This window comes from Enhydra lutris, unplaced genomic scaffold (assembly GCF_002288905.1).
Source record: "Enhydra lutris kenyoni isolate GAN:26980312 unplaced genomic scaffold, ASM228890v2 scaffoldscaffold31, whole genome shotgun sequence".
Classification (NCBI taxonomy): Eukaryota; Metazoa; Chordata; class Mammalia; order Carnivora; family Mustelidae; genus Enhydra; species Enhydra lutris.
Genome location: NW_019154115.1, coordinates 11,931,739 through 11,958,255, shown reverse-complemented (window position 1 = coordinate 11,958,255; position 26,517 = coordinate 11,931,739). Strand labels below are relative to the sequence as shown.

The 26,517-nt window shown below is 36.7% G+C and overlaps 1 protein-coding gene across 2 annotated transcripts in view; it reads left to right on the top strand.

The window, feature by feature from the left end:
• LOC111153288 (ADAM metallopeptidase domain 10) overlaps positions 1–25,996 on the top strand; it is a 133,583-nt gene extending 107,587 nt beyond the window's left edge. For both annotated transcript variants that reach the window (XM_022512219.1, XM_022512220.1), the window contains 7 exons: positions 5,576–5,759; positions 9,951–10,101; positions 10,924–11,107; positions 12,212–12,320; positions 13,030–13,250; positions 21,802–21,928; positions 23,740–25,996. In XM_022512219.1, coding sequence (XP_022367927.1) covers positions 5,576–5,759; positions 9,951–10,101; positions 10,924–11,107; positions 12,212–12,320; positions 13,030–13,250; positions 21,802–21,928; positions 23,740–23,834 — 1,071 coding nt within the window. In that variant the 3' untranslated portion in view covers positions 23,835–25,996. The remainder of the gene's footprint in view (positions 1–5,575; positions 5,760–9,950; positions 10,102–10,923; positions 11,108–12,211; positions 12,321–13,029; positions 13,251–21,801; positions 21,929–23,739) is intronic.
• The last annotated feature ends 521 nt before the right edge of the window (positions 25,997–26,517 follow it).

Sequence of the window (26,517 nt, the reverse complement as noted above, 5' to 3'; positions counted from 1 at the left end):
TCTCTTATGGTTTGTCTCCCTCTCTGATTTCATCTTGTTTCATTTTTTCCTCTCTTGCCATATGATCCTGTGTTTTATTTCTTAAATTCCACATATGCGTGAGATCATATGATAATTGTCCTTCTTTGATTGACTTATATCACTTAGCTTAATACCCTCTAGTTCCATCCATGTCGTTGCAAATGGCAAGATTTCATTTTTCTGATTGCTGAGTAGTAGTCCATTTGTGTGTGTGTGTGTGTTTGTGTGTGTACATACATACATATATATATATACATATATATATATATATATATATATATATATATATATATATATACACATTTTCTTTATCCATTCTTCTGTTGATGGACATATGGACATCTGGGGTCTGGGCGCTTTCCATAGTTTGACTGTTGTGGACATTGCTGCTATAAAAATTGGGGTGCAGGTGCCCCTTTGGATCACTATGTTTGTGTCTTTGGGGTAAATACCCAGTAGTGCAATTGCTGGGTTATAGGGTAGCTCCATTTTCACCTTTTTTGAGGAACTTCCATACTGTTTTCCAAGTGGCTGTACCAGCTTGCATTCCCGCCAGTAGTGTAGGAGGGGTCCCCTTTTTCCGCATCCTAATCAACATTGGTCGTTTCCTGACTTGTTAATATTAGCCATTCTGACTGGTGTGAGGTGGGATCTCATTGTGGTTTTGATTTGTATTTCCCTGATGCTGAGTGATGTAGGGCCTCCCGTATTTTAATGTGCTTGTAAATTACCAAGGATCTTGAAATACAGATTCCATGAGGAGGGGGACAAGTTTCTGCATTTTTTTTTTTTTAGGTAGGCTTCAATGTGAGGCTTGAGCTCAGGACCCTGAGATCAAGACCTGAGCTGAGCTCAAGAGTCATATGCTTGACCAGCTAAGCCACCCTATTCACCTCAGTTTTTACATTCCCAGGTGTTGCTGTAGCTGCCCCTGGTCTGTAGACCACACTTGGAGGGGAATCTAATCTGTTCTCTTTTTACTTCCTGTCTAATCTATTCCTTATCCAACTGCCAGAAATTTTTTTTAATGTAATAATTTTATATTACTTTTGGCTTTTTGTTTAGTGGATAAATTGGTTCAAGTTCTTTGCTTACCCTGTTATGTTTTCCTCTCATACCAGACTACTTTTAAAGACTCTGCCATGCTCAATCACACCCCATTCCTTTGTTCATGTTATTCACACTACCATGCATATACACAGTAGTGCTTACTATTAAATTACTTTTAAATTTACTAAGAGCAGCCAGGACTATAAATTCCTGAGCCCATCTCCTTTGACTTCTTTATCTGAAATCTGTCTTTATCTTTCCTGTTGTACATCTGTACTATGTCAGTGTTACTTTCTCTTAATGGTTCACACTATCGCTTGTGTTTATTTATCCTATCCCAAATCTTTTTTGTACACCTGTTGTTAGCCACTTTATAAGCTCTGTCTTGGGAGGTTGTAATAATAAATGAGACAAGTTTCTGTCTCTTAGTATGAAAGTTATAGTATGTGCTTGCTGTTACTAAATTAATCTTTGTCTAGGTTATAGTTCTGATTGTTTTGATCATGTCACTTCGGTTTACAACCTTATTTCCCATACCTGCTGGTATTGCTCATACAGTTTCCTTATCTTAGCATTTAGGGTTTTCCATCTTTTTTTTTTTTTTAAGATTTTATTTATTTATTTGACAGACAGAGATCACAAGTAGGCAGAGAGGCAGAGAGAGAGAGGGAGGAAGCAGGCTGCCTGCTGAGCAGAGAGCCCGATGCGGGGCTCAATCCCAGGACCCTGGGATCATGACCTGAGCCGAAGGCAGAGGCTTTACCCACTGAGCCACCCAGGCGCCCCAGGGTTTTCCATCTTTTGGGTTTAAGTATATTTCCATTGTTAACTGTCCTCTCCTATCAAATTAAGTTACTTATAGTCCTTTAAAATTTTCTTTTTGCCAGGAAGCCAATTCCTTCTCACCTTTGCCTACTGAAATCTTGATCCATGTTACATAATGTAAATTGATAGAGCCCTTTTGTCATTCATTTGTCATTATGTATCAAGACCCTTAAAATGTTTGACCTTGTAACTCAGAAACTCTACCCTTGGGAATCCAACTTTATAAAAGAAAAATGCAGAATCTGTCAAAGATTTATGTGCATTAAAGTATCTATTACAGTTTTATTTATAGCAAAAAGTTTTAAGCAGCCTAAATGGCCCCACAGTAGGAAAGTATCCTGGATTGCTCTGCAATCATTTAAAAATCAGTGTTTGCCTTATTCAGTTAAGCTGAAAGAAATCATGTATATAACTGTACAAGTGGTATAATTCAAATTTTGTATTAAAATATATAACTACGTACAAGTCAGGTAGGAAGTAGACAAAAATGTTAATAGTAGTTATTATGCATGGTTGAGTATGATTGAAATTTGTCTTCTAAATTTTCTAAAAGAGTATGTATTGTTTTTATAGTCAGAGAAAAATTTTTCTGTTTTCTTGTCAAATTTAGAGTTTCTTTGTGAAACCATTTGAACTGTCAGGACTTTTTGGGGATATAGTCAAGTAGCCTTTATATTCTGTCTTATATTTTGCTTACCCGTATGCTTGTTTATCCCCTGTTCTGAGTATGACAAATATGAATAATTGGCATGCTTGTTTATAACCTCTTCTCCCTCCATGGCCATTAATGATTATCTATTACAATATCCTCTGGCTAGTAAAGTAATAACTGATCAGTGATATCTGTTTGTTTATGTATGTATGCATGTGAGTAAGCAACCAACCAAGTGCTTTTCCTAATGTGGGGCTTGAACTCACGACCCTGAGATCAAGAGTTACGTATTCTGTCAACTGAGCCAGTTAGGCCCCCCCCAGTTAGTGATATCTGTAATAGATTTAGGGGGCAGAGAGTCAGACTAGCCAGGGATATCAAAATATGCTATCTCTTTTAAATAGAATATAGGCCTTTGAGGGCTAGGAACAATGCTTAAACTCATATTTTTATATTTTTAGTTCCTCATAAAATATTGGACACATTCTAATATTTATTGAATTGAAAATATTTTGTGATAATATCAAGAGTTATACAGTATTGGGATTTTTTTCTTTTTCTAAAATTCTAATGCTGAGAATAAATCTAGTGTCATACATTATCCTAAAGCAAATTGAATTCTATAGAATGAAAACATAAAGCAAGGTAATATTGGGGAATAATCAAGAGTTGTTAAATGCTGAATCTAGGTTCAGGGGAACAGCAAGAGGTACCAGGGAGAATAAACGTGATAGGAGAGGTCTTTCGTTTAATAGTTGCTTCAGGGGGTGCACCTGGCTGGCTCAGTTGGAAGCTAGTTGATCTTCTAGTTATGAGTTTGAGCCCCATGTTTGATGTCAATATTAGTTAAAAAAAAAAAAAAAAAAAAGAATAGAATCTTTAAAAAAAAAGGTTGTTTCAGATTAGGGAGTAGAAAATGAAAGTAATTTAGATGGGTTTTGAAAAGAAACATAATGCCTTTGGGCATTCTTTCTTTTCTGGAAGGTGGAATTGTTGGGTATTCAAATAACAGTTTAATTAAACATAGCTTTTATTCTAGGATCCAAATATTTTCACCCTTTTTGGCAAGTTCTGAATTGTTGTTTGAGGAGCATTGTGAGGTTCATTCGTTTGTTTCCTTGTTTTGAGATTTTATTTATTTATTTGACAGAGAGAGCGATCACAAGCAGGGGGGAACGGGAGAGGGAGAAACAGGGAGCCCTATTCTGGGGCTTGATCCCAGGATGCTTGTATCAAGACCTGAGCTGAAAGCAGCTGCTTTATTGACTTGAGCCACCCAGGCGTCCCTGATTTGTTTTTTAAATATCTGTTTCCCAGGGGAGGAAGGGAGGTGGGGGTGCCGGTGCGATCTGGTAATATTCTCTTAGTTGATCTTCATGCTGGTCACATAAGTATATTTACTTTGAGAAAATTTATGGAGCTATAGTTTGGTACTTGGTACTTTTTGGTATGTATATACTTAAGTAATATTTGCCAACACCATAGACTTTCTCTGTACACACACGTATGTCTGTTGTTTTACTCTTGCAAAGAGTGTTTTAGTTTTACCACTTGGCTTTTCTTTTTCTTTCTTTCCTTTTTTCTTTTTTTTTTAAAGATTTTATTTATTTATTTATTTGAGAGAGAGAGAGAGAGATCACAAGTAGGCAGAGAGGCATGCAGAGGGAGAGGGGGAAGCAGGCTCTCTCCGCTGAGCAGAGAGCCCAATATGGGGCTCCATCCCAGGACCCTGAGATCACGACCCGAGCTGAAGGCAGAGGCTAATTCACTGAGCCACCCAGGTGCCCCATCACTTGGCTTTTCTTAATTGTCATTTAAAAATAGCATTTACTGGGGTGCCTGGGTGGCTCAAACAACTCTTGGCTTCAGCTCAGGTCATTATCTTGTAGTGTGGCATCAAGCCCCAAGTTCGGCTCTGTGCTCAGTGTGGAGTCTGCTATAGTCTCTCTCTCTCTCTCTCTCTCTCTCTCTCTCTCCCCCCCCTTTATCTCAAATAAATAAAATCTTTTTAAAAAATAGCATTTACTTAATCTTTCTTAAGTACTAGTTAGTAAGTCAACTCTCTTAGATGCCTATCTTTTATGTACTTAGCTTCATGCCATTCTCTTTTGTTTCTCATCTTTCCTCATCTTTTCTCTCTGAACTAATCATAGTAATTTAGCATGTATATTAAAGAATATTTAGTCATTTTAAGTAGTTTGCATTCCTGTCACTAGTTTTGAAAGTAGGTGCTTATTTTTTTCATTTTATTAAGTTTTTAATTTTAATTCCAGTGTAGTTAGCATACAGTGTTATATTAGTTTCAGGTATACAGTATAGTGATTCAACACTTCTGACTCAATGCTCATCATGATAAGTGCATTCCTTAATCACATCACCTATTTCTCCCTCTCTGGTAACCATCAGTTTGTTCTTTATAGTTAAAAGACTATTTCCTGTCGTCTCTCCCTCTCTTTTTCCTTTGTTCATTTGTTTTGTTTCTTAAATTCCACGTATGAGTGAAACTGTGTGGTATTTGCCTTTATCTGACTGACTTATTTCACATACATTATTCTCTTTGCTCAATCCATGTTGTTGCAAATGGCAAGATTTCATTTTTTTTATGGCTAAATAAGAGTCCATTGTATATATGTACTACATCTTCCTTATCCATTCATCAGTCAGTAGGCCCTTGGCCTGTTTCCATAATTTGGCTATTGTAAATAATGCTGCAATAAACATAGGAGTGCATGGCGAGCTTATTTTTGACAGACTTTATGATGGTTTATCCTCCATTCTACTCCCCCTTTACAGAGTTGTACATTGTTGTGGGTAGACCTTCCCTCATTTTTCCTCCCCTTCTAAGACAGTGGCTCCTAAAAGAGCAAATTGTTTTCCTTCTCACAGTCTAAAACAATTGTAGGATCTTTTTTAGGGAAGAGTCCACAAGCTTCCATTGTTCTTCTGGTGAGAAAATTACATTTAATCAGATGACCTGAAAACCTTATTTTACTTCCTGTTTATGTAACTCTATATTCTGTTTGGCAGCATGATTCTGGAACAGAGTGCACTCCAGGAGAGTCTAAGAATTTAGGACAGAAAGAAAATGGCAATTACATCATGTATGCAAGAGCAACGTCCGGGGACAAACTTAACAACAATAAATTCTCACTCTGTAGTATTAGAAATATAAGCCAAGTTCTTGAGAAGAAGAGAAACAACTGTTTTGTTGGTATGTATGCTTTCCCAACATGTATTTGCAAACATTCAGAAAACTTGAAACACCCATGCCCTTACCACCTCTATTTTATAACTATTAAAAACTTTGCTGTATTTACTTTATAACTTATTTTTTTTTAAACGTAAGTGAAATGTTGCACAGTAAGTCCACCATTAATGAGCTTTGACAAACGCATTTACCTGTATGACCTAAGCACCTATCAAAATACAGAATATTTCTGTCACCCCACAAAGTTCTTTCATTTCTTTTCACTGTCCGTTTCTGCCCCCAACCATTCTCAGAGACAACCATCATTTTGATTTATTTCATTGTAGAGAAATTTTGTTTGTATTACTTCATATAAGTGGAATCATATGGTTTATATTCTTTTGTGGAGGGCTGCTTTCATTCAGCATATTTTGAGATTCATCAGTAGCGATCTGTTTTATTGCTGAGTAGTTAATATTGCTTGCATTGTCTGAATATATCACACTTTGCTCATCCGCTCTCCTATTGTTGAACACCTGAACACCTGGGCTTTTTGGGTTTCGGCTATTGTGAATAAAGCTGCTGTGAAATTCTTTTTTGCCTTATGCTAAAGAAAAGAAGATATAAAATATGTATAATATAAATAAGAATAAAAAATAAAAATATACAAAATTTGTATGTAAGCTAATTTTAAGTTAAAATTCAGTGATATTAAGTACATTTATAGCGATGTGCAGCCATCACCACTACCCATTTCCAAACTTTTTCATCTCTCCAGATAGAAATTCTGTAATCATTAAAAGCACTAACTCCTGCTTCCCTCTCTCCCGACTGGGTAACCTGTTATCTGTTTTCTGTCTCTATGAATTTGCCTGTTCTGGGCCCCTGATATAGATGGGATTGTACGATATTTGGCCTTCCATGTCTAGCTTAGTTCCCTTAGCATAAACTTTCAAGATTGATTCAAATTATAGTTTATATTAGAATGCCATTCTTTTTATGGCTGAATAATATTCCATTGTATGGATAATACCACATTTTGTTTATTCATCTGTTATGCCTCTCTTGCAGCATTTAATATGTTCTAAGTATGTTCTAAATATTCTACCTTGTCCTGTTTCACGTTATTAAGTTAGTTGAGGGCAAACACACCTCCCTTCCTCCTGCTATCCCCTCACCGATGCCCTACTAAACCATTCTTCATTTCTAAAATTTTGTCACTCCAAATGTTATATAAATGGAATCATACATTATGTAACCTTTGAGATTGCCTTTTTGCACTCAGCAAAATTCCCTGAAGATTCATTCAGATTGTTGCCTTTATCAGGAGTTTGTTTTTATTGCTGAGGAGTATCCCATGGTGTGTCTGTACCACAATTGTTTACAGTTGTAGCACAGGCTACAAGGGAACACAGCTCAAACACATGAACCCATCACAAGGCGTATCTGAGTCCAAATTATTCTAGAAAGAAGAGCTTTATATTTAGAAAGTTCATTCACCTGCTAAAGGCTATCTGGGCTATTTTCAGTTTCTGGCTATTATGAATACAGTAGCTATAAACATTTGTGTATAGGCTTTTTATGCGAACATAAGTTTTCATTTCTCTGGGATAAATGCCCCCCAGTCCAGTTGATGGATCGTATAATAATTGTTTGCTCTTATTTCTGCAGAACTGTCAAAGCGTTTTCTGCAGCGGCTGTATTATTTTAGGGTCCCATCAGCAGTGTATGAGTGATCTAATTTCTCCACATCTTTGTCACCTTTTGGCATTTTTATTGTTTTTATTTTATCTATTCTGATAGGTGTAAAGTGATATTTTATTGTGGTTTTAATTTGCATTTTTCTCATGACTAAAAATGTTCATCTTTTCATGTGCTTTATTTGCCATCTGTTTATCTTCTTTGGTGAAATGTCCATGTTTCTTGGCCATTTCTCATTGGATTTTTTTTTTTTTTTCTGTTGAGTTTTGAGAGTTCTTTACATAGCCTGCATACTAGTCATTTGTCAGATATTGATCTGCACATATTTTTCTTCCAGTTTGTTGCTTTTCATTTTATCCTCTTCACAGAATCTTTCTCAGAGTTAAAATTAAATTTTTGTTCAGGCTCAAGTTTGAATTTTTACTTAATATTGATTGGCTTTTTCTTTTAAGGCCTTCTATTTCTTTTAAAAGGGCAGATTCCAATTACATGGATGGTATCGTTTTTGTTAACTGCTGTTGTTATTATCACTGGTAGGTTTTCTAAGACATGTAAAAGTGCTACGTAGTTTCTTTATTTGTAAACTGGATTTTCAGAGTAAACTTTCTGATTGAAGTTGTCTTTTAAAAATGAGCATATTGTAGGTATTATGTAAGGAAATCTGTTTCTTAAATTATAGTGAGATATGTGTCTGTTATAATTTTTGCATTTAAACAGCACCTTTTCCATGTGTCCTAGCTTACTTGAAAAAATATTTCTCTATGAAATAAAAGCCAATGTGCAGTAAATATTGCCTCAGAGGTTTTCTGACTTTATCATTTTTCCTTTTCTCCTAAATTACATGTCCTGTGAATTCTGAAATGATGATTACGAGACTTAAGAACAAAGTCATTATTATTCATTTAGGATATATGTCTATGTTCATGCTTCTAGTTTTAGAGAACAGAATAGGTGGTACAAAATAAAAGAGAGGGAGAGATCTTTAGTTAGCTCTAAGATTTCCTTTAATATTTGATGTGGTTAAGGATAAGAATGAATTTTCTAAATATAAAGCTAGTCTTTCTAGAATAGTTTGGATTCAGATATGCTTTGTGTTAAGTTCAGGTTTTCCCTTATATTTACTCAGTTCTCAATTTTAAGCCTGTGCTAGAACGGTTTCCCACATCAATTTGATGTAGCAGAAAGAAAAGAACACCAGATTTTAGATCCTGGAAATCTAGGTTTGGTCTCTGATTTGCCTGTACTGTGGCATATAGTTTCTGGCAAGTCACAGACTGTCTGGAAGTTAGTTTTCTTTTCTAAAAAGTGAAGACATTTGATTCTTGTCATTTCCCTGCAGATGCTAAAGTTCGGTGATCTTCTCATCTTACAAGGAGTAGCATTCCTCTACAGATGTTAAAGCCCATTGATAAAATTCGAGAACTTTAAGAGAGCCTACAGGTTTTTCTAAAATTATTCACTGTGCTTAGACCAGACTGTCTAATGTTAATGAGCCAAGATTTGACCTGATACTGTTAGCCTTTTGGGAATACAAAAAAAAAATAGAAATAATATGTAGTTCTTCCCTTAGAGAGCTTGGGTCTAGCTGAGGAACAAATTAATGTACATTTAAAAAAATATTTATTGACTAGGAAATAATCAGCTAAACACAACATGGCAATTCTGTAAGACAAAAGGACCCAATTTCTTTAACAAATAAGTAGTGTAAAATTAAAAAGAGAGGAGGGAGTCTCATATATTAAAGGAACACATACCAACCAAAAGCAACCATGGGGTTGAGGATCCTTATGTGGAACTTTGTTTCAAACAAACCAGATGTAAAAAGACAGTTGAGGAAATTGAATATGGATTGGCTATTAGATGCTGTTAAAGCATATTATTAATTTTGTTAGATGTAGTAATGCTATTATGGTTAGATTTAAAAAAGAAAAAACTCCGGTCTCTCAGATTCATCCTGGAGTATTTACAAGAATAAATGAATATGTTGGGTGGAATTGTTTATAGCATATTGTTGATAGCTGTTAACGCCAAGTGATTGGTACATGGGAGTTCACTGTACTTCTACTACTTCTGTGTATATTTGAAATTTTCTGTTAACACAGAAGGTTTAATTTTTTTCCTGGTTGATGAAGCACTAACTTAGTTCATATTTGCGTAATGTGAACAGTGCAATCATTGTTCAGTAAAGCTCAGTGTAGCCTAAATAGAATGTTACCACTTCCAGAAGGGACTTTAGAGGGAACCATAATGTCAAACCTCTTCACTGTACAGATTAAGAAGCTGAGGTCCCCCAAAAGGGAAGTGACTTGCCCATGGCTACATTGCTAGTTATTGACTGAGGTACTGTTAGAATTGAATTTAGGTCTTCTACTGATTTCGAGATTCCTAGTTCTACTTTTTTGTATTCATCAAATTATCCTTTCTCCCTTTGTTATGAGGCTCCAAAGTTTGTGCATTTTAAATCAAATTAATGTGTGCTGACAGTGTTTACTTTGTTTTATTGATTTTCCTCAGAATCTGGCCAACCTATTTGTGGAAATGGGATGGTGGAGCAAGGTGAAGAATGTGACTGTGGCTATAGTGACCAGTGTAAAGATGAGTGCTGCTACGATGCAAACCAGCCAGAGGGGAAGAAATGCAAGCTGAAGCCTGGGAAGCAGTGCAGGTACCCTACCTGTCCCGGGAGTGCTCACGCTGCCACCGGTCAGCCCGGGGCCGTTAGGACCCATTTAAAACTGACCTTAAGAGACACATAGGGTTTGGAAACTTTGTCTTTGTTTGCTGCTGTTTTGTATATTTTTCTGGAGTAGCTTTGATGAGTGCACTGTGGTTGGCAGATTGAGCTCCTTGTAATTGTAGCTTGTGTGGTGGGTGTAAAAAACAGGCAAAAGACAAGACGCTCAATAAAATACACACTGTTCAGTTCCTAACTTAAAAATGTGACTTTCATCCGTATTTTTAGAATTTTAACTTTAAATATTTAGGTAATACTGATTTCATAGACTCTTGTAACTTAGTGTCGTATAATTATTTCACTTGTTAAAATTACTTTGGTAATGGTAGATGTAAGCAACAAAATATTGCCAGTGCACTTCTTTTTAAATGGTTGGTCTGTATATCCTAGTTTGATGTTAGCATATAAATGTGAGAAAAATTGATGAATTGACTAATGTATGATGTTAACTGTCAAACACACTGATAGCTCACCTAATATTAAATCTGTTTTCTATGATAGCCTTTCACTAAAGGCAAGTAGAATAAGAGTGTTGAATACAGTATGCCTTGATTACAAAAACAAGACAGTCACTCTTTTACATTTATAGAATGTTGAAATTTAGTAGCCTCTTAGTTCAAAATCTGAAGTTTTATACCAATAACATACTTACATAAAAGATGAGACTTACAATTTAAAAATTAGGACCATATCTATGCATATAGGAAATAAGCAAGTAGTTTTCCTTAATCTAAAGTTTACTGTTCATTCTAGCCCAAGCCAAGGTCCCTGTTGTACAGCACAGTGTGCGTTCAAATCAAAAACTGAGAAGTGTCGGGATGATTCAGACTGTGCAAAAGAAGGAATATGTAATGGCATCACAGCTCTCTGCCCAGCCTCTGATCCTAAACCAAACTTTACGGACTGTAATAGGCATACACAAGTGTGCATTAATGGGGTAAGCATTTGCTTTATAACCTTTTCATTTAGTTTTATAAAACCTGCTTTTTCAGAATAATTGTTTGTTACTTAAAGCCGCAGCATTCTAGTAATTGATCCTGGTCCCTGTTTTAATAATATCCCTTTCTGTTCCCTCATAAAGCCATAAATATACCGTGTGGTATAAGTGCCTGGTGGCATTCGGTTAGTTACTGACTAACCTTTCATCTTTCCACTGCATGTGTTTGATAGTCTCTAGAGAAAAATAGTTGTATAGCTAGGCATATGACTTTGCACTGCTTTTGAGTTTTATAAATTAGTATTTTAACAGCCTACATAAAAGGACTCTTCTGGTCATTTTATCTGAATGTGAAGCCTTTAAAGCTTTCTTGGCTAGACATTCACTTTACATGAGAAAAATTTAATTTTTCTCTTCTTATAAAGGAGCCATAATAACCAATATAAAATTGATGCTCATCTAATCACTTTCTCTGTTTTTGTTTTGTTCAGATTTTTTTTTAAGTTGCCATTTCTTTAAAAGATTTGCTACCTTGGGGCTCCTGGGTGGCTCAGTGGGTTGAGGCCTTCGGCTCAGGTCATGATCCCAGGGTCCTGGAATCGGGCCCCACAACGGGCTCTCTGCTTGGCGGGGAACCTGCTTCCTCCTCTCTCTCTCTCTGCCTGTCTCTCTGCCTACTTGTGGTTTCTGTCAAATTAAAAAAAAAAAAGATTTGCTACCTTATTTGCACTTAATTGTTTTTCGGGTGTGTTTATATGATCCACTTCTGATATTAATCTATACTTTTTTGTTCCCCATGGTGTTTCTGCTTAATTTTTTTTTTTTTTTAAGATTTTACTTTCTTATTTGACAGAGATCACAAGTAGGCAGAAAGGCAGAGAAAGAGGAGGAAGCAGGCTCCCTGCTGAGCAGAGAGCCTGATGTAGGGCTCAATCCCAGGACCCTGGGATCATGACCTGAGCCGAAGGCAGAGGCTTTAACCCACTGAGCCACCCAGGCGCCCCTCTACTTAATTATTTTAGCATCAGAGGTGTATACCTGTCACTGTGAACAATAGGTTTGACTGTAGAGAGATTAATAACTGGTCTTTTATTTTTCTTGCAGCAATGTGCAGGTTCTATCTGTGAGAAGTATGGCCTGGAGGAGTGTACCTGTGCCAGCTCAGATGGCAAAGATGATAAGGAATTATGCCATGTCTGCTGTATGAAGAAGAGTAAGGATTTTAAAAACACAAGAATATAAAATCTGTTTTAAAACCTAATTTTTCTCCTTAATTTTTTTAAGTTAGTTTGTGTATTTATTTATTATTATTTAGTAATCTCTAGACCCAATATGGGGCTTGAAGTCACAATCCTGAGATCAAGAGTTGCATGCTTCTTTGACTAAGCCAACCAGGCGCCCCTAAAATTTTTTTTTTAAAGTAAACTCTGCCCCCAACGTGGGGCTTGAACTCACAACCCCAAGATCAAGAGTCTCATGCTGTATCAGCTGAGCCAACCAGGACTCATTTTCCTCTTAAGTTTTAAGCATTAAACATTGTTACCCAGTTTGGACAGGTCATTTCCACTGATACTCGTCCTCTTTGGAAAATTTTAAATGTAGCGTAGCATTTTGTTTCTAGTATTATGATCCCTACAGCGTTTTAAAAATGATAAGCTAGACAAAAACCTGCCAGCTTTATGGCAATAATTAATATAAACACCATTAGCCATTGTAGGTACAAAATCAGGTGTTGCTGGCTATTTGTTTATATTGTATGTTTAAGGCGAATTACCAATGGTGTTATCCAGCCTAACCAATGCAAGTCTATATAACATGTCATAGTAATGATTTTAGGCAGTTTTTTTCCTTTCCTCCCTCTCTCCCCAGCTAGCCTGGTAGGAAATCTGATCTTCAACTTATATTTGGCACTTCTTTTCCAGTGGACCCATCAACTTGTGCCAGTACAGGGTCTTCGCGGTGGAGCATGCACTTCGTTGGTCGAACGATCACCTTGCAACCTGGGTCCCCTTGCAATGACTTTAGAGGCTACTGTGATGTTTTCATGCGGTGCAGACTAGTAGATGCTGATGGTCCTCTAGCCAGGCTTAAAAAAGCAATTTTTAGTCCAGAGCTCTACGAAAATATTGCTGAATGGATTGTGGTAAGTATAGTTTTTATTTATAAAGAAAACTTATCTTAACTTTTTTTTTTTTTTTTTGGTAATTTCACCTGGTCAGCAGTCACCAGTGTTAGAGAAAAATCACTTCTTTCCTATTTATACTGAAATTAACTTTATCAGTTCAATTATCCCTGTGTATTATTTTCTTTCAAAGTGGTCAGAAACCCCATATGTATATTATTCATAGAGTACATGGTAGATGATGGGGAGTCCTTCTGTTTTACTCTGCTCCCTGGTTCTTCTCCCGAGTGGGTTACTTCCTCTTCTGGTCGATATTATTAGGGCATTTTCCTCAAGTTGTCCTGGAAAGGCTTGCTTGCTTTTTATGTTTCTCCTTTGTCTCAATATGACAGATAGCCAGCTGCAGCTTCTACTTTGCTGAAATAGAAATTGGTGATTTTTCTGCAGGCTTTTTCTGTTTCAATATAATTCCTTGGTTTTTATCTTGTCAGTGATCAGAAATGTTGAACAGCTAAGATCCGATATAGAGCGTTTTGCAGATTTGTTAATGATCATGGATGTTCATCTGGCATAAATCCACTGAACTAAAATATTTTTAAGCCCACATTTCTCCAAGCTGTACAGATGTTGAATTACCTGAAATTTTCTTAAAAGATTGCTGAGAATGACTATCTGAAATCACTTAAATATTCATGTTTCTAAGTGATTACATTAAAATATCAGTAGGAAATTTGCAAGTGTATATTTGAACGTGTGCTATATGTGAATTGAATGAGTTTGCTTTGGAAATTGACTTAGAACTCAGGTCCTCCTCCCTTCCCCCATTCCCAAATTGTTTCTTACATTTTTTGTGTGTGTTCGGGACTGAAGATGCCTTAAAGGCACAAAAAAGTCATCTGTGGTTTTTCATCCTTTTCGGTACTCTTGTAATAACATTTGTAATATACAAACTTTGAAATTATCTCCAGTATTAAAATGGTGTTTATTGGGATGCCTGGGTGGCTCAGTTGGTTAAGCCCCCCGACTCTTGATTTCGTCTCAGGTCATGATCTCAGAGAGGTGAGATTGAACCCCAAGTGGGTTCTGCACTCAGCAGAGAGCCTGCTTCTCTCCTCCCTCTGCCCCCCTTCGCACATGCACACACTTGAACGCACTCTCTCCAATAAATTAATAATAAAAAATGATGCTTCTTAAACATATGAAGAATAATACTCCACTTGTTAGAGTGTAGGATTTTTAGATTATATCATGATTATGAGGTAGAAGGATCATTGAACCTGGATTTAGGAAGCCTAGGATTTATTTATTTGTTTTTGGAGAATACTTTTAATTTTCCTTTCCTTTTTTTTTTTTTTTTAAGCGCTTTGTCCAACATGGGGCTTGAATTCATGACCCTAAATCAAGAGTTGCATTCTCTACCTACTGAACCAGCCAGATTCCTCTAAGAGACCTAGGTTGTAAACCAAAAGTGGGTCAATTGACTTAACTTAGGTCTCCTTAAAACATGATATGTTACTCATTTTCTTACTCCTGTGCTTGGTGCATAATAGGTGTTCAAAAAAATATCCATTAAGCTGAAGGTGCCTTTGGCACCGTGGCAAAGGTGAAAGAGTATAGGCTTGGGAATTGTGCAAGGATTCATATCATCCTCTGGCATTTGTCAGATATGTGACTTTAAGTAGCTTACCTTTCTTGGTCCTTTACTTCCTTCTTTTCAATTCAGATCCAGGCCCCCCCCCCCAATTATCTCTGATAAGAGTAAGTTGAGATCTGGTATACTTGTCAACTATAGAAGACAATATTTGAAAAAGTAATCTGATAATGGAGATCTCAGAAGTATGTTCTATTTGAGTGTATGTTGTGCCAGATATTTTAGGTTTTCAAGGTAGTGAATCATATCTAAAAATAATATTTTTTTACTTTTCTCCATTCTCTCTAATTTTGATTCCTTTATTTAGCATATCAAAAGCTCCTTCATTCCCATTTCAAAAATATTTAAGGGAAATGATTTTTTTAAAAGTATTACTTTTTCCCCCCCAGGTTTTTTCTTTTTTTTTTTTTCTTTTTAAGTGGGCTCCATGCCCAGCATGAGGCCCAACACAGGGTTTGAACTAACGACCCCGAGATCAAGACTTGAAATCAAGAGTCAAATGCTTAACTGACTGAGCCACCCAGATGTCCCTAAAAGCATTTTTAAAACGTTTTTTCATATTTAGATTTGAGGATTTAGTGAAATGCTTCTTAAAATGAATTAGCAATATGAGGTCTTTTCTTGTGTTCTGAAACTGATTAATCAGGCACTTTTAGTTTTATACAAGTTTGCCTTAAGTGAGTGTAGAATGCTTTCATTTTATGTCACTGTTGACATTCCCATGCCACTCTTTCAGATAGCATGGTCCATAATGCTTGGAGAGAGCCAGCAGGCTGCTGCTGCATTTGTGGGCATTCCCAGGCCAAACAGTTAAGATAACAAAAATCCAGTTTCTTAGAAGTTATTTGTCTGATTTGTGTTCTGTGCAGAGTTCACTTGCATAGCAGAGGTTACATGAATGCTTCACGGTCTGGTTTTTCACCATGTCAGGAAAGTGTCCTCCTAGTTAATAAGCTAGATTATTAGGATGCTGTGGTGTAAGATGCTGTGATAGGAAGGAGGGTTAGTTTCACTGACTTTCCTTTCTAGTAGGGCCAGTGGCTTTTATCTCCTTTCTGTAGCATACCCTGGCACCTTTACTCCTCAGATTGTGTAGAGTAAGAAGAATCTGAACAGTTTAATACTTTTCAGGGCATGAGTTACTGACTGCTGCTGGTATCACGGAAATGATGTAAGAAAACTTCTACTTTTTTTTCTGGGAAAAGTTTTTGGTAGTATTTTGAATGTATTTTTTTTTAAAGATTTTATTTATTTATTTGGCAGATAGAGACCAGAAGTGGGCAGAGAGGCAGGCAGGGAGAGAGAGAGGGGGAAGCAGGCTCCTGGGAGCAGAGAGCCTGATGCAGGGCTCGATCACAGGACCCTGAGATCATGACCTGAGCGGAAGGCAGAGGCCCTAACCCACTGAGCCACCCAGGCGCCCCTTTTGAATGTATTTTTAAAAAATATGTTTGCTATATTTGTATCTGGCAAAGAGATAATGATAAACATCCTTTGGATTTATTAAGGAGTCGCCTAGTCGTTAAAAAGTTTGAAAGCGATTACCAAGAAATCTATAGAGACCCTGCATCCTTATCTCCTTTTTTTAAAAACAGGGTTGAGGGCTTTGGTAGTTCTTTTTCACTTTATTCCATAGTTACTGATGTGTTCACATCTTCTATATCTTTTGTATTAGATTTGACATTGTAGAAAACCATCTTTGACTTTGATTTTTTTTCAAATTTATCATTGTATTTCTCCATCTTTTTGAGGTTTATTTACATATTTGAGAAGGAGACAAAGCATGATTGGGGGAAGGGGCAGAGGGACGGAGAGAATCTCAAGCAGATTCCACACAAAGTGCTGAGCCCGACTTGGGGAGGGGGTGAGTGGGGGGCTTGATCTCACTACCTGAGATCATGATCTGAGCTGAAATAAAGAGTGGACATTTAACTGACTAAGGCACCCAGGTGCCCCTCTCCATCTTTTTAAAAGTAATCTCCTGTTATTTTGTTACTTTTTCCTTTTTGTTTAGATTTATCAGTTTTTCTTTTTTAAATTATTTTGATAAGAATCAATTGTATTTCTCATTTTTAAATTAATTTCTTCTCTCATATTTTGTTGTAACTTTATGAACCTCAGTATTAAGTATCTGTTCTTCTTTATGAAAGATTGAAGCAAGTGTTTCCTGAGTGCTTCATAGAACACTAGATGTATGGGTTTAGTAGTCAAATGAATCTGGAAAACATTATATACTGTAGTCCTCTCTTAGATACTTATGAGAATTTTGTGGGAGGTCCTACAGTAAAAAATCCTTAAATTTCATTTTCCAAACTTACTTGACACTAGAAATCTTTATTCACGTAAGGCTTATTAAACCCTAAATATCCTTAGAAGTCACTTGGGGGAACATGGATTAAGATCAGTAATTCTTGGGGGCACCTGGGTGGCTCAGTAGTTTAAAGCCTCTGCCTTCGGCTCAGGTCATGATCCCAGGGTGCTGGGATTGAGCCCCGCATCGGGTTCTCTGCTCAGCGGATAGCCTGCTTCCCCCTCTCTCTGTCTCTGCCTACCTCTCTGCCTACTTGTGATCTCTGTCTGTCAAATAAATAAAATCTTAAAAAAACAAACCAGTAATTCTTATTCCTGGTTATTCATTAATTAGGGCTTAGACTAATTAATTCAGAATCTCATGGGATGGTGCTTAAGTATCTGGGTCTTTTAAAAGCTCCTCAGCTATTTCTGGTGGGGAGCCAGGACTGAGAACCAACCATTTATTTAGTACCAGGGGTCAGCAGAATGGCTTATGAGCCAAATCTAGCCCACTGCCTGTTTTTGTGTGGCTCACGGGCTAAAAATATTTTCAAGTAGTTGAAGAAATCAAAAGATATTACTGAAATAACATTCCTTTGAAAATTATATCAGTTCAGATTTCAGTGTCCATAAATAATGATTTATTGGAGCATGGCCACACCCATCCATTTCCATATTGTCTATGGCTGCTTTTGTACTTTGAGTAGTTGCAACAGAGACTGGCCCCCCAAATCTAAAATATCTATCTGGCCTTTTAGAGGAAGTGTTTGCCAAACCATAATCTAGAGCATTGGATTTCAAAGTATGGTCCCCTGACCAGCAGTGTCAGTGTTGTCTGGGAACTTGCTAGAAATGCAGATTATTGGGCCTCATCCTTGAACCACTGAGACAGTAGGTGATGGTGCATGCTCAAGTTTGGGAACCATTTTTTTAGTCTCTGTAGTGTAATGACTCATTTTTTAAAAGGCTTATGACAGAATTTTCTACTCTGTCATCCTCACATGTTAAAATGGAGGGTGGATGTGGACCTTCATTGTGTGGTAGAATAGGCCACGTAGCTATCATTTGTGAAACCTGAACAACAAAGATGCAGTATTGTCATAGGGCTTAGCATATGGTAGGGATTCAGTATATATTTGCTAGATGAATGTAGCAGATTTCTTAAATGTCATAATGTATATGGAAGAGAATAAAAATTGTGCATATTATCTTAACTTTGAAGCTATAATATCTCCAGGTTTCTCTCAGCGGTATTTTATCCTGCTTGCTCAGGCTACGATGAAAGTAACTAAGAGATGAGGAGTCAGTTGCTTTCAGCTTGGCAGATTGGTGTGAGGGGTGGCACGTGGGGGTGTTGCAGGATGGAAGAACATTTAGTCAAAGTCTAGACACCAGTATATTCTGAAGGATAGAAGGGAAGCCTTTTGTCCCTGCAGGGTGGCAAAACTGGCATCACCACAAGGAGCTGTGGGCCCAAAAAGACTTTGTGAGCAACAGAAGGTCTAGAGTCATTTACGGGGAGTGAGTTGTCAAACTCTGGAACATTCACTGAAACGATTATCTGGTTGAGTTTTTCTGGAGATTTTTTAAGATTTTATTTATTTGTTTTAGAGAAAGAGTGTGTGCGTGCTCAAGTGCATGCTTACGCACAAGAGGGGGAGAGGGGCAGAAGGAGAGAGAGGCAGAGAAGTGGGCTCTGCACTGAGTGCAGGGCCTGCCACGGGGCTCCATCCCAGGACCCCAAGATCATGACCTGAGCTGAAACCAGGAGTCAGGTGTTCAACCCACTGAGCCACCCAGATGCCCCATGGGGATGTTTAAAATACAGTAAAGACTTTCCTGTGTCTGGAGAGACTTGAGTGTATGTGTTGCTCCTTCTTCCTCACAGTTTTCTTTTGGGTGATACCTCTTTTATCATTTTATAATCCTATAGGTCCCTTTTGTTTATTTAGATTATTAAATAAAAAACAATTATAATTAGTACATAATAAATTAGACTGGTAAATTTTGACCTTTTAATTTGTAATTTTTACTTTTTTTTCTACTTTGTGTTCTTTTGGCCATGTAAATGACTCTGTTGAATAACGTCTGTCTGTTTCCTTTGTAGAATTATTTTCTTAGACTTGATTTAGTGCTTGGTAACTGCAAAGCTGTGTCTTAACCTTTTGGTTATCTTCTCTTTGTCTCAAGTTTCACTCAACCCCCTTGTATCTATGAAAGGCGAGAGTTCACGCATAACTTACACTCATTAAATGTTTGTTGAGTTAGTGATGGCTCTCCTTTCTTTGATATTCTAGCAGGTGGACAAATTGTGGTCTTTTCTTTACAGATGAAACACATATTTTTCATTTGTTAGCCTGGTTTGGTATTCTTTCCTCTAATTTTATAGTATGTATAATTTCACATTTAACCAATTCTATGATAATTCTCTTTTAAAGGGAACATTAAAAATACCCTCAACCAAAGGTGGCCATATTTATTTACTACGCTCTCAAATACACCATTGTTTTGTTTGTTTAGTTTTTCTTGCTGTATTCTCACCACTGTGACGTTTCGTTTCCCCACACACTAAACTCAGAGGAGCTGCTGTTGTCGTCACTAAAACATCTCAGGCTGTGGGCTTTTGAGATACGTAGTTAATTACCTGGAAAAATTTGGAGGAAGTCCAAGAACACTGCTAAAAGGAACTGGAAGTCCATTGGGAACCGGATGCCATATTTTAGTAAATGTTTATTGATCTCAACTGGACCTTCAGCTTTTGACTTTTGTTTTCTACAGTTATAACCATAACTAAATCCAGGCTTGCTTTCTTATCTGCTTCTGTTCTTCTCATACTACTTGCATCTTGTATTTAAGATGTCTTAGGTACTAAAAAACTAGTATCAGAGATATCAAAACCACTATTTTTTATATCCTGTCTCAGTCTTGTCACATTATTTGTGTGGGCAATCTAGAAATAACAAATGAGCTGTTTAGAAGTGTTTATAAGAGTCGGTGTTTGCTGTAGTGACTCACTGGTAATAACTACTCCAACAGGTACTTTTTTGTGGGACAGGTACTAAGTTTATAGCATATAAATTCAGGGAGCCTGTAGTCCAGTCTGGATTCGAGAAGACAAGCACAGAGAAACATATTTTCATTTCTGCCTGGTGTTTTCATAGAAAATAGGGAAGACCTATTTAGGGAATACCTCTTTAAAGAGGTGATACCAAAACTAAATTCTGAAGGACTAGTAGAAATAGAGCGTACAGATGGATGTTTTATGAATAGGGAGGATCTAAAAAGTCACATTTTTTTTTTAATTAAAAAGTCTTGTTTTTACTTTTTTTCTTTTTGTAAGTGTGATTATCCTTTTTTTTTAAATTGGCAAAGTAATGCATTGAAAAATAAGCCACCTTTTCCCCCTGAAGCCCAGTCTTCTCAAGATGATTTTTTGGTATGTTCTTTAGAAACCACCTATACCATTACAAGAATGAATGAATGAATGAATGAATTTATTTGTTTATAGAGAGAAAGAGAGCATGAGTGGGTGGGGAGGCGCAGAGAGAGAGAGAGAGAGAATCTTAAGCAGGCTTCACACCCAGTGCAGAGCCTAACGTGACACTCGATCTCACAACCCTGAGATTATGACCTGAGCTGAAATCAAGAATTGGATGCCCAAGTGACTAGCATCCATATAGATACATATACCTATATACATACATGCGTGTGTGTGTTTATTTACTTATTTATTTTAAATCTATTTATTTATCTTAGCACAAGCAGGAAGGGCAGAGGGAGAGGAAGAGAGAATTCCAAGCAGACCCCATGCTGAGTGTAGAATCCAACATGGGGCTTGATCTCATGCCCCGAGATCACGACCTTAGCTGAAACCAAGAGCCACTTATTGAACCAACTGTGCCACCCAGGCACCCCCCTCATATGCATGTATGTATGTATGTGTGTGTGTGTGTGTGTATATATTTTCTTTTTTTTTTTTTTTAAGTAGAATCATATATGTGCTTTGCTGTACTTGATTGTGCTCAAGTTTTTTTTTTTTCCTCCCTCCTGCTTAATGGTTTTAGAGATCCTTGTGGGACGGTTTTAAAGAAGGGTTTTACAGAGAGGAATGGCATAGTCAATTCCATATTTTAGGTAGTTGTAACACTGATGACCATGTAGAAGATGGTTTTAAGCAGGGAAAACTAGAGGGAAGGAAATATGTTAGAAAATACAATGGACTTTAGGAATAGATGTGCATCTCCTGTGGCTAGCACATCATCCTGAAAGTAGGAAAACCATTGATTCTTGGTCCTTATGGATTGGATCACATTGGAGGTAATACTACAGGATCCCAGGATCCTGGGATGAAGTGCCATGTTGGACCCTCTGCTCAGCCGGAAACCTCTCCCTCCTCTACTACCCCTGCTTGTGTTCCTTCTCTTGCTGTCCCTCTCTCTCTGTCAAATAAATAAATAAAATCTTAAGGGAAAAAAAAAAAAGAAATTAATCTTATATGTGGTATCTGTACACTTCCCAAAGAACAAATGTTCTTCAGAAATTAAAATGTAATATATATATTTTATGTAATATAAAATATTCTAAAAATATTTTGCAATTTTTTCAGTAGAAAAATCTGTTTATTTCTAGATTTATTGGTGGGCAGTATTACTTATGGGAATTGCCCTGATCATGCTAATGGCTGGATTTATTAAGATATGCAGTGTTCATACTCCAAGTAGTAATCCAAAGCTGCCTCCTCCTAAACCTCTTCCAGGTAAGACGCTTTGAGCAAGATATGTTTTTTTATAACTTTGAACTGTTCAGCAGGTAGAATTGAATGATAAATGGGTCTTTTAACAAATTTCATAGTGCTTTCTCTTTGAGAATAAGATTAATAGATGAATTATTTGATTTTTAAGTATGTTTTTTGTCAATCCAATCTAGTTTGCTAATGGCTACCAATTTAATGCTAATCTGTCTTGAGTCACTAAAAATATTTAGATTTGGACAGTTATATTTTTGCCTGATACCTGTTTTCTCTTTTCTTATTTTTTGTATTCTAAAATCTTCCCTTCTTTGTTTTTATTATGATAGGCTACTTCTAAATGATTGATTATTCTAATAGCTGTGCTTCTGTTATTGTTTCTATTGTTTGTGCTCTTGAAATGTTTTCTGGCACATAAATTCATTTTCCTGAGGGTTGATGCTTATGGGGAAATAAAGATAACAGTCTGTGGGAAGGGCTTAGGATGGAGGCTTCAGTCACCAAGAAGGTGACTGTAAAGTGGTTTTTACTCTCCGTCTCTGAAAACAATTCCTGAGGTTTGGGGTCCACCCTTGACCTCTCATGGAGACACAGCATTGGGAGGAGGCTTTCTTTACATTTGCTCCAGGGATTTGGAAAAGAAAAAGGTGAGGAAGCAACTGCTCCAGATTATTTAGTTCCCATCTGTTTGTGCCTCACCTTCCCCAAGCTATTTGTGGCTTCTGTGCTGCCCTCAGAAATGCCTGCGCCAGAACTGTTCACTCTAGGTGTGGGGCAGACATGGTGCCATAATGGTGGGGGAGAACGAGAGGTAAATGACAGCTGTCCCTCTCCTGCCTCCCACAGACTTCTTGTGAAGCCTCTCACCTCAGGCCAAGTCTGATACCCTATACAAAGTAGTTTAAAACTAGGGGTTTCTTAAAAATTTTCCCTCAACTGTTTGCCTAAATTTACCTATCTTGGCACAAGAGAGCTCAGTAGTCATGCTTGGGACAGCGTCTTGGTGGGAATCAGAGGAAATGTGATTTTGATGTCATTGCTTTTTGTAAATTGACAGTGTGAGCACCATAGAATTTATATTAATTTCCTAGAGATTTCTAAGGGCCGCATAACACTCATTAGATATGTTACCAATTATGATCTCATGCAACATAACAGTTTTTTTTACTTGATTTCACTTTAAGCAAATTCTACCTTTAAAAACTTAAAAAAACAAAAAGAAAGAAAACCAACCCTAGCAATTATCGAATCCTCCCAAAAAGCACTTTTACGTGAATTGTCATATAATCCTCACAGATTACATAGACAGGCTGTAGGAGTTCATTATTACCCCTGTTTTACAGACTAGGCATCTCAGTTTCAGAGAGTTTAAGTAATTTGCTCAAGGACTCTGTAATTTATTCCTCATAGATTCTGTCCTCAGAATATGTATTAACCTAATAGTTATGTCTTTTGAGCACTTGAAACGTGCCGAGTTAACAGTGAGATGTGTTGTAAATATAAATTATATACCAGACTGGGAAGACTTGGTATACAGGAAAGAATGAAATAGTTTATTAATACTTTCTTGTATTGATTACACCTTGAGGTGATATTTTGCCTACGTCAGATTAAGTGGAATAAAAAAGTTACTAACATTATCTTGCCCATCTTTTTGATCTTTTTCATTATGGCTACCAGAAAATTTAAAATTACATATATGAGTTGTATTTCTGTTGGATAGTGCTGATCTAGAACCTTTCTTATTGAATCGACAGCTTTGTTTTTTAAGATTAAAAAGTGCACAGTATATCCGTTTTACTTTTGTTTGTGATTCGCAGGCACTTTAAAGAGGAGGAGACCCCCACAGCCCATTCAGCAACCCCAGCGTCAGAGGCCCCGGGAGAGTTATCAAATGGGACACATGAGACGTTAACTGCAGCTTTTGCCTTGGTTCTTCCTAGTGCCTACAATGGGAAAACTTCACTCCAAAGAGACACCTATTAAATCATCATCCCCCAACTAAACCCTCACAAGTAACAGTCGAAGAAAAAATGGCAAGAGATCATGTCCTCAGACCAGGTGGAATTACTTAAATTTTAAAGCCTGAAAATTCCAATTTGGGGGTGGGGGGGGGTGGAAAAGGAACCCAATTTTCTTATGGACAGCTATTTTTAACCTAATGGCACAAAGTCTTAGAATATTATTACGTGCCCCGTGTTCCCTGTTCTTCGTTGCTGCATTTTCTTCACTTGCAGGCAGACTTGGCTCTCGATAAACTTTTATCACAAATTGAAATATATATTTTTTTCAACTGCCAATCAAGGCTAGGAGGCTCGACCACCTCAACATTGGAGACATCACTTGCCAATGTACATACCTTGTTATATGCAGACATGTATTTCTTACGTACACTGTACTTCTGTGTGCAATTGTAAACAGAAATTGCAATATGGATGTTTCTTTGTATTATAAAATTTTTCTGCTCTTAATGAAAAATTACTGTTTAATTGACATACTCAGGATAACAGAGAATGGTGGTATTCAGTGGTCCAGGATTCTGTAATGCTTTACACAGGCAGTTTTTGAAGTGAGAATCAATTTACCTTTTTATAATGATGGAGTTGGTTCTGATATTCATCTTGTCTTCATCCAATGGCTGCTGAGAGCACAGGAGTGACTACGCTGAAGAACACAGTTAAGTGTGCAAACTGGACGTATGCAGCATACTACTTCAGAGTCCGTTCTTACGTAAATGTCTGATTTCTGCTTACTTACTTTAAACTTTCTAATTCCAGTTTTGAATTGATAGGTGAAATTTTAATCACGCTTTGGTAGAAATTATGTCAATGAAATGAGTTTTTTATTTGTAGCCTGTTATTTGTGTTTTCCATATATCTAAAGTATGCTAATTATGTTTTTGGTTTTCTCTGATACGGAAAAGAAAAGCTGTGTCTTTTATTTTATCAAAGTATTGGAACAGTTTTTTCAGCATACTATCACTGATCATTGGTAACCACTAAAGAAGGATGATTTGTTCAACTAGTAGTTAAAATTGTAGATAGGCCTTCTGACATTTTTTTCCTTAAAATATTTTAACAGCAGTGAAGGTGAAACAGCACAATGTCCCATTCCAAATTTATTTTTTAAACAGATGTAAATAATTGGCTTTTTAAAGAAAGAAAGCAAAAGCATTTAATGTATTAACAGGCTTATTGCTATGCAGGAATGGAAGGGGGCATTACAAAAAGTTTTAAGCTTGTGACATATTTATAGCTTCTGTTTTCCAACTACATCACTTAAATTAGAAGTAAACAGCTATGATTTTTTCTGGCTTCACATAGGAGGCAAATTTAGGGAACGTTGAAAAGATTTGTGTTTTGGCTTATTTTTTCCTTTTTGTTTCTTAAGAGTATAAGGTTTACACAATCATTCTCATAATGTGACGCAAGCCAGCAAGGCCAAAAATGCTAGAGAAAATAATGGGATCTCTTCCTTGTAAACTTGTACAGTATGTGGTGACTTTTTTCAAAATACAGCTTTTTGTACATGATTTAGAGACAAATTTTGTACATGAAACCCCAGATGGACTATAAATAATTCTAAACAGACAAGTAGGTAGATATGTATGTAATTGCTTTTAAATCATTTAAATGCCTTTGTTTTTGGACTGTGCAAAGGTTGGAAGTGGGTTTGCATTTCTAAAATGGTGACTTTTCTTCTGCAAGAGTTCTTAGTAACTTCTTGAGTGTGGTAGACTTTGGAACATGTACATTTTTTGCTTGTAATGTTATCCTGTGGTAGGGTTTTGGCAGGTACACACTGCCCTATTTTATTTTGAGTCTAAGTTAAATGTTTTCTGACAAGAGATACGTGCACTGAACTCTTTCCACTGCAAATCAAGATGTGGTAAAACAAAAGGATCAAGACAAATGAGATCTAATACTACTGTCAGTTTATGTCCACTGTGTTTTATACAGTATCTTTCTGTTCACTTTGGAAATTTTTACTAAAAATTGCAAAAAATAAAGTATTGTGCAAAGATGTAAGGTTTTTTGAAACTTGAAATGCATTAATAAATAGACTTGATGAAATCAACTTGAAGGTTCCATACTCTTTGAACTCTCAGAACTATCAAAAGGAGCTTCCTGCAAGGCAGCTTTTCCTTACTAAGAGAGAGATGATTAAGCAGAGAGGATTGACTCTTTCCATACACATACGGATAGTTTTATTCCAGGTTAGGAGTCCATGAAAAAAATTTATGACTAGATATCTCTGTATCTACACACAATGATCCTTTAAAAAAAAACAGTCAACTGATCTCAACTGCTTTACATTACTTCTAATCAATATTCAAAATGTTTAAAAGTCTTTGTCTTGGTAGATGAGCCAAGTCATTTTGGAAACTGTGGTCTTACATATATTTTACAAAGTTTTGAATACTAAGTACCTAATTTATTTCAAAAGCCCATTTTAGTAGTTAGTATGTTTTAAAATTTGGAGCCACCTTTTCCTGTTTTGTCAAAATCATAGCAAATAAGCAGAGAACTGACATTTCAGTCTTAACTAGAAAAAGAAGTACAACCCCAGACTAGTACCCTGCATAGAATAATCTGCCC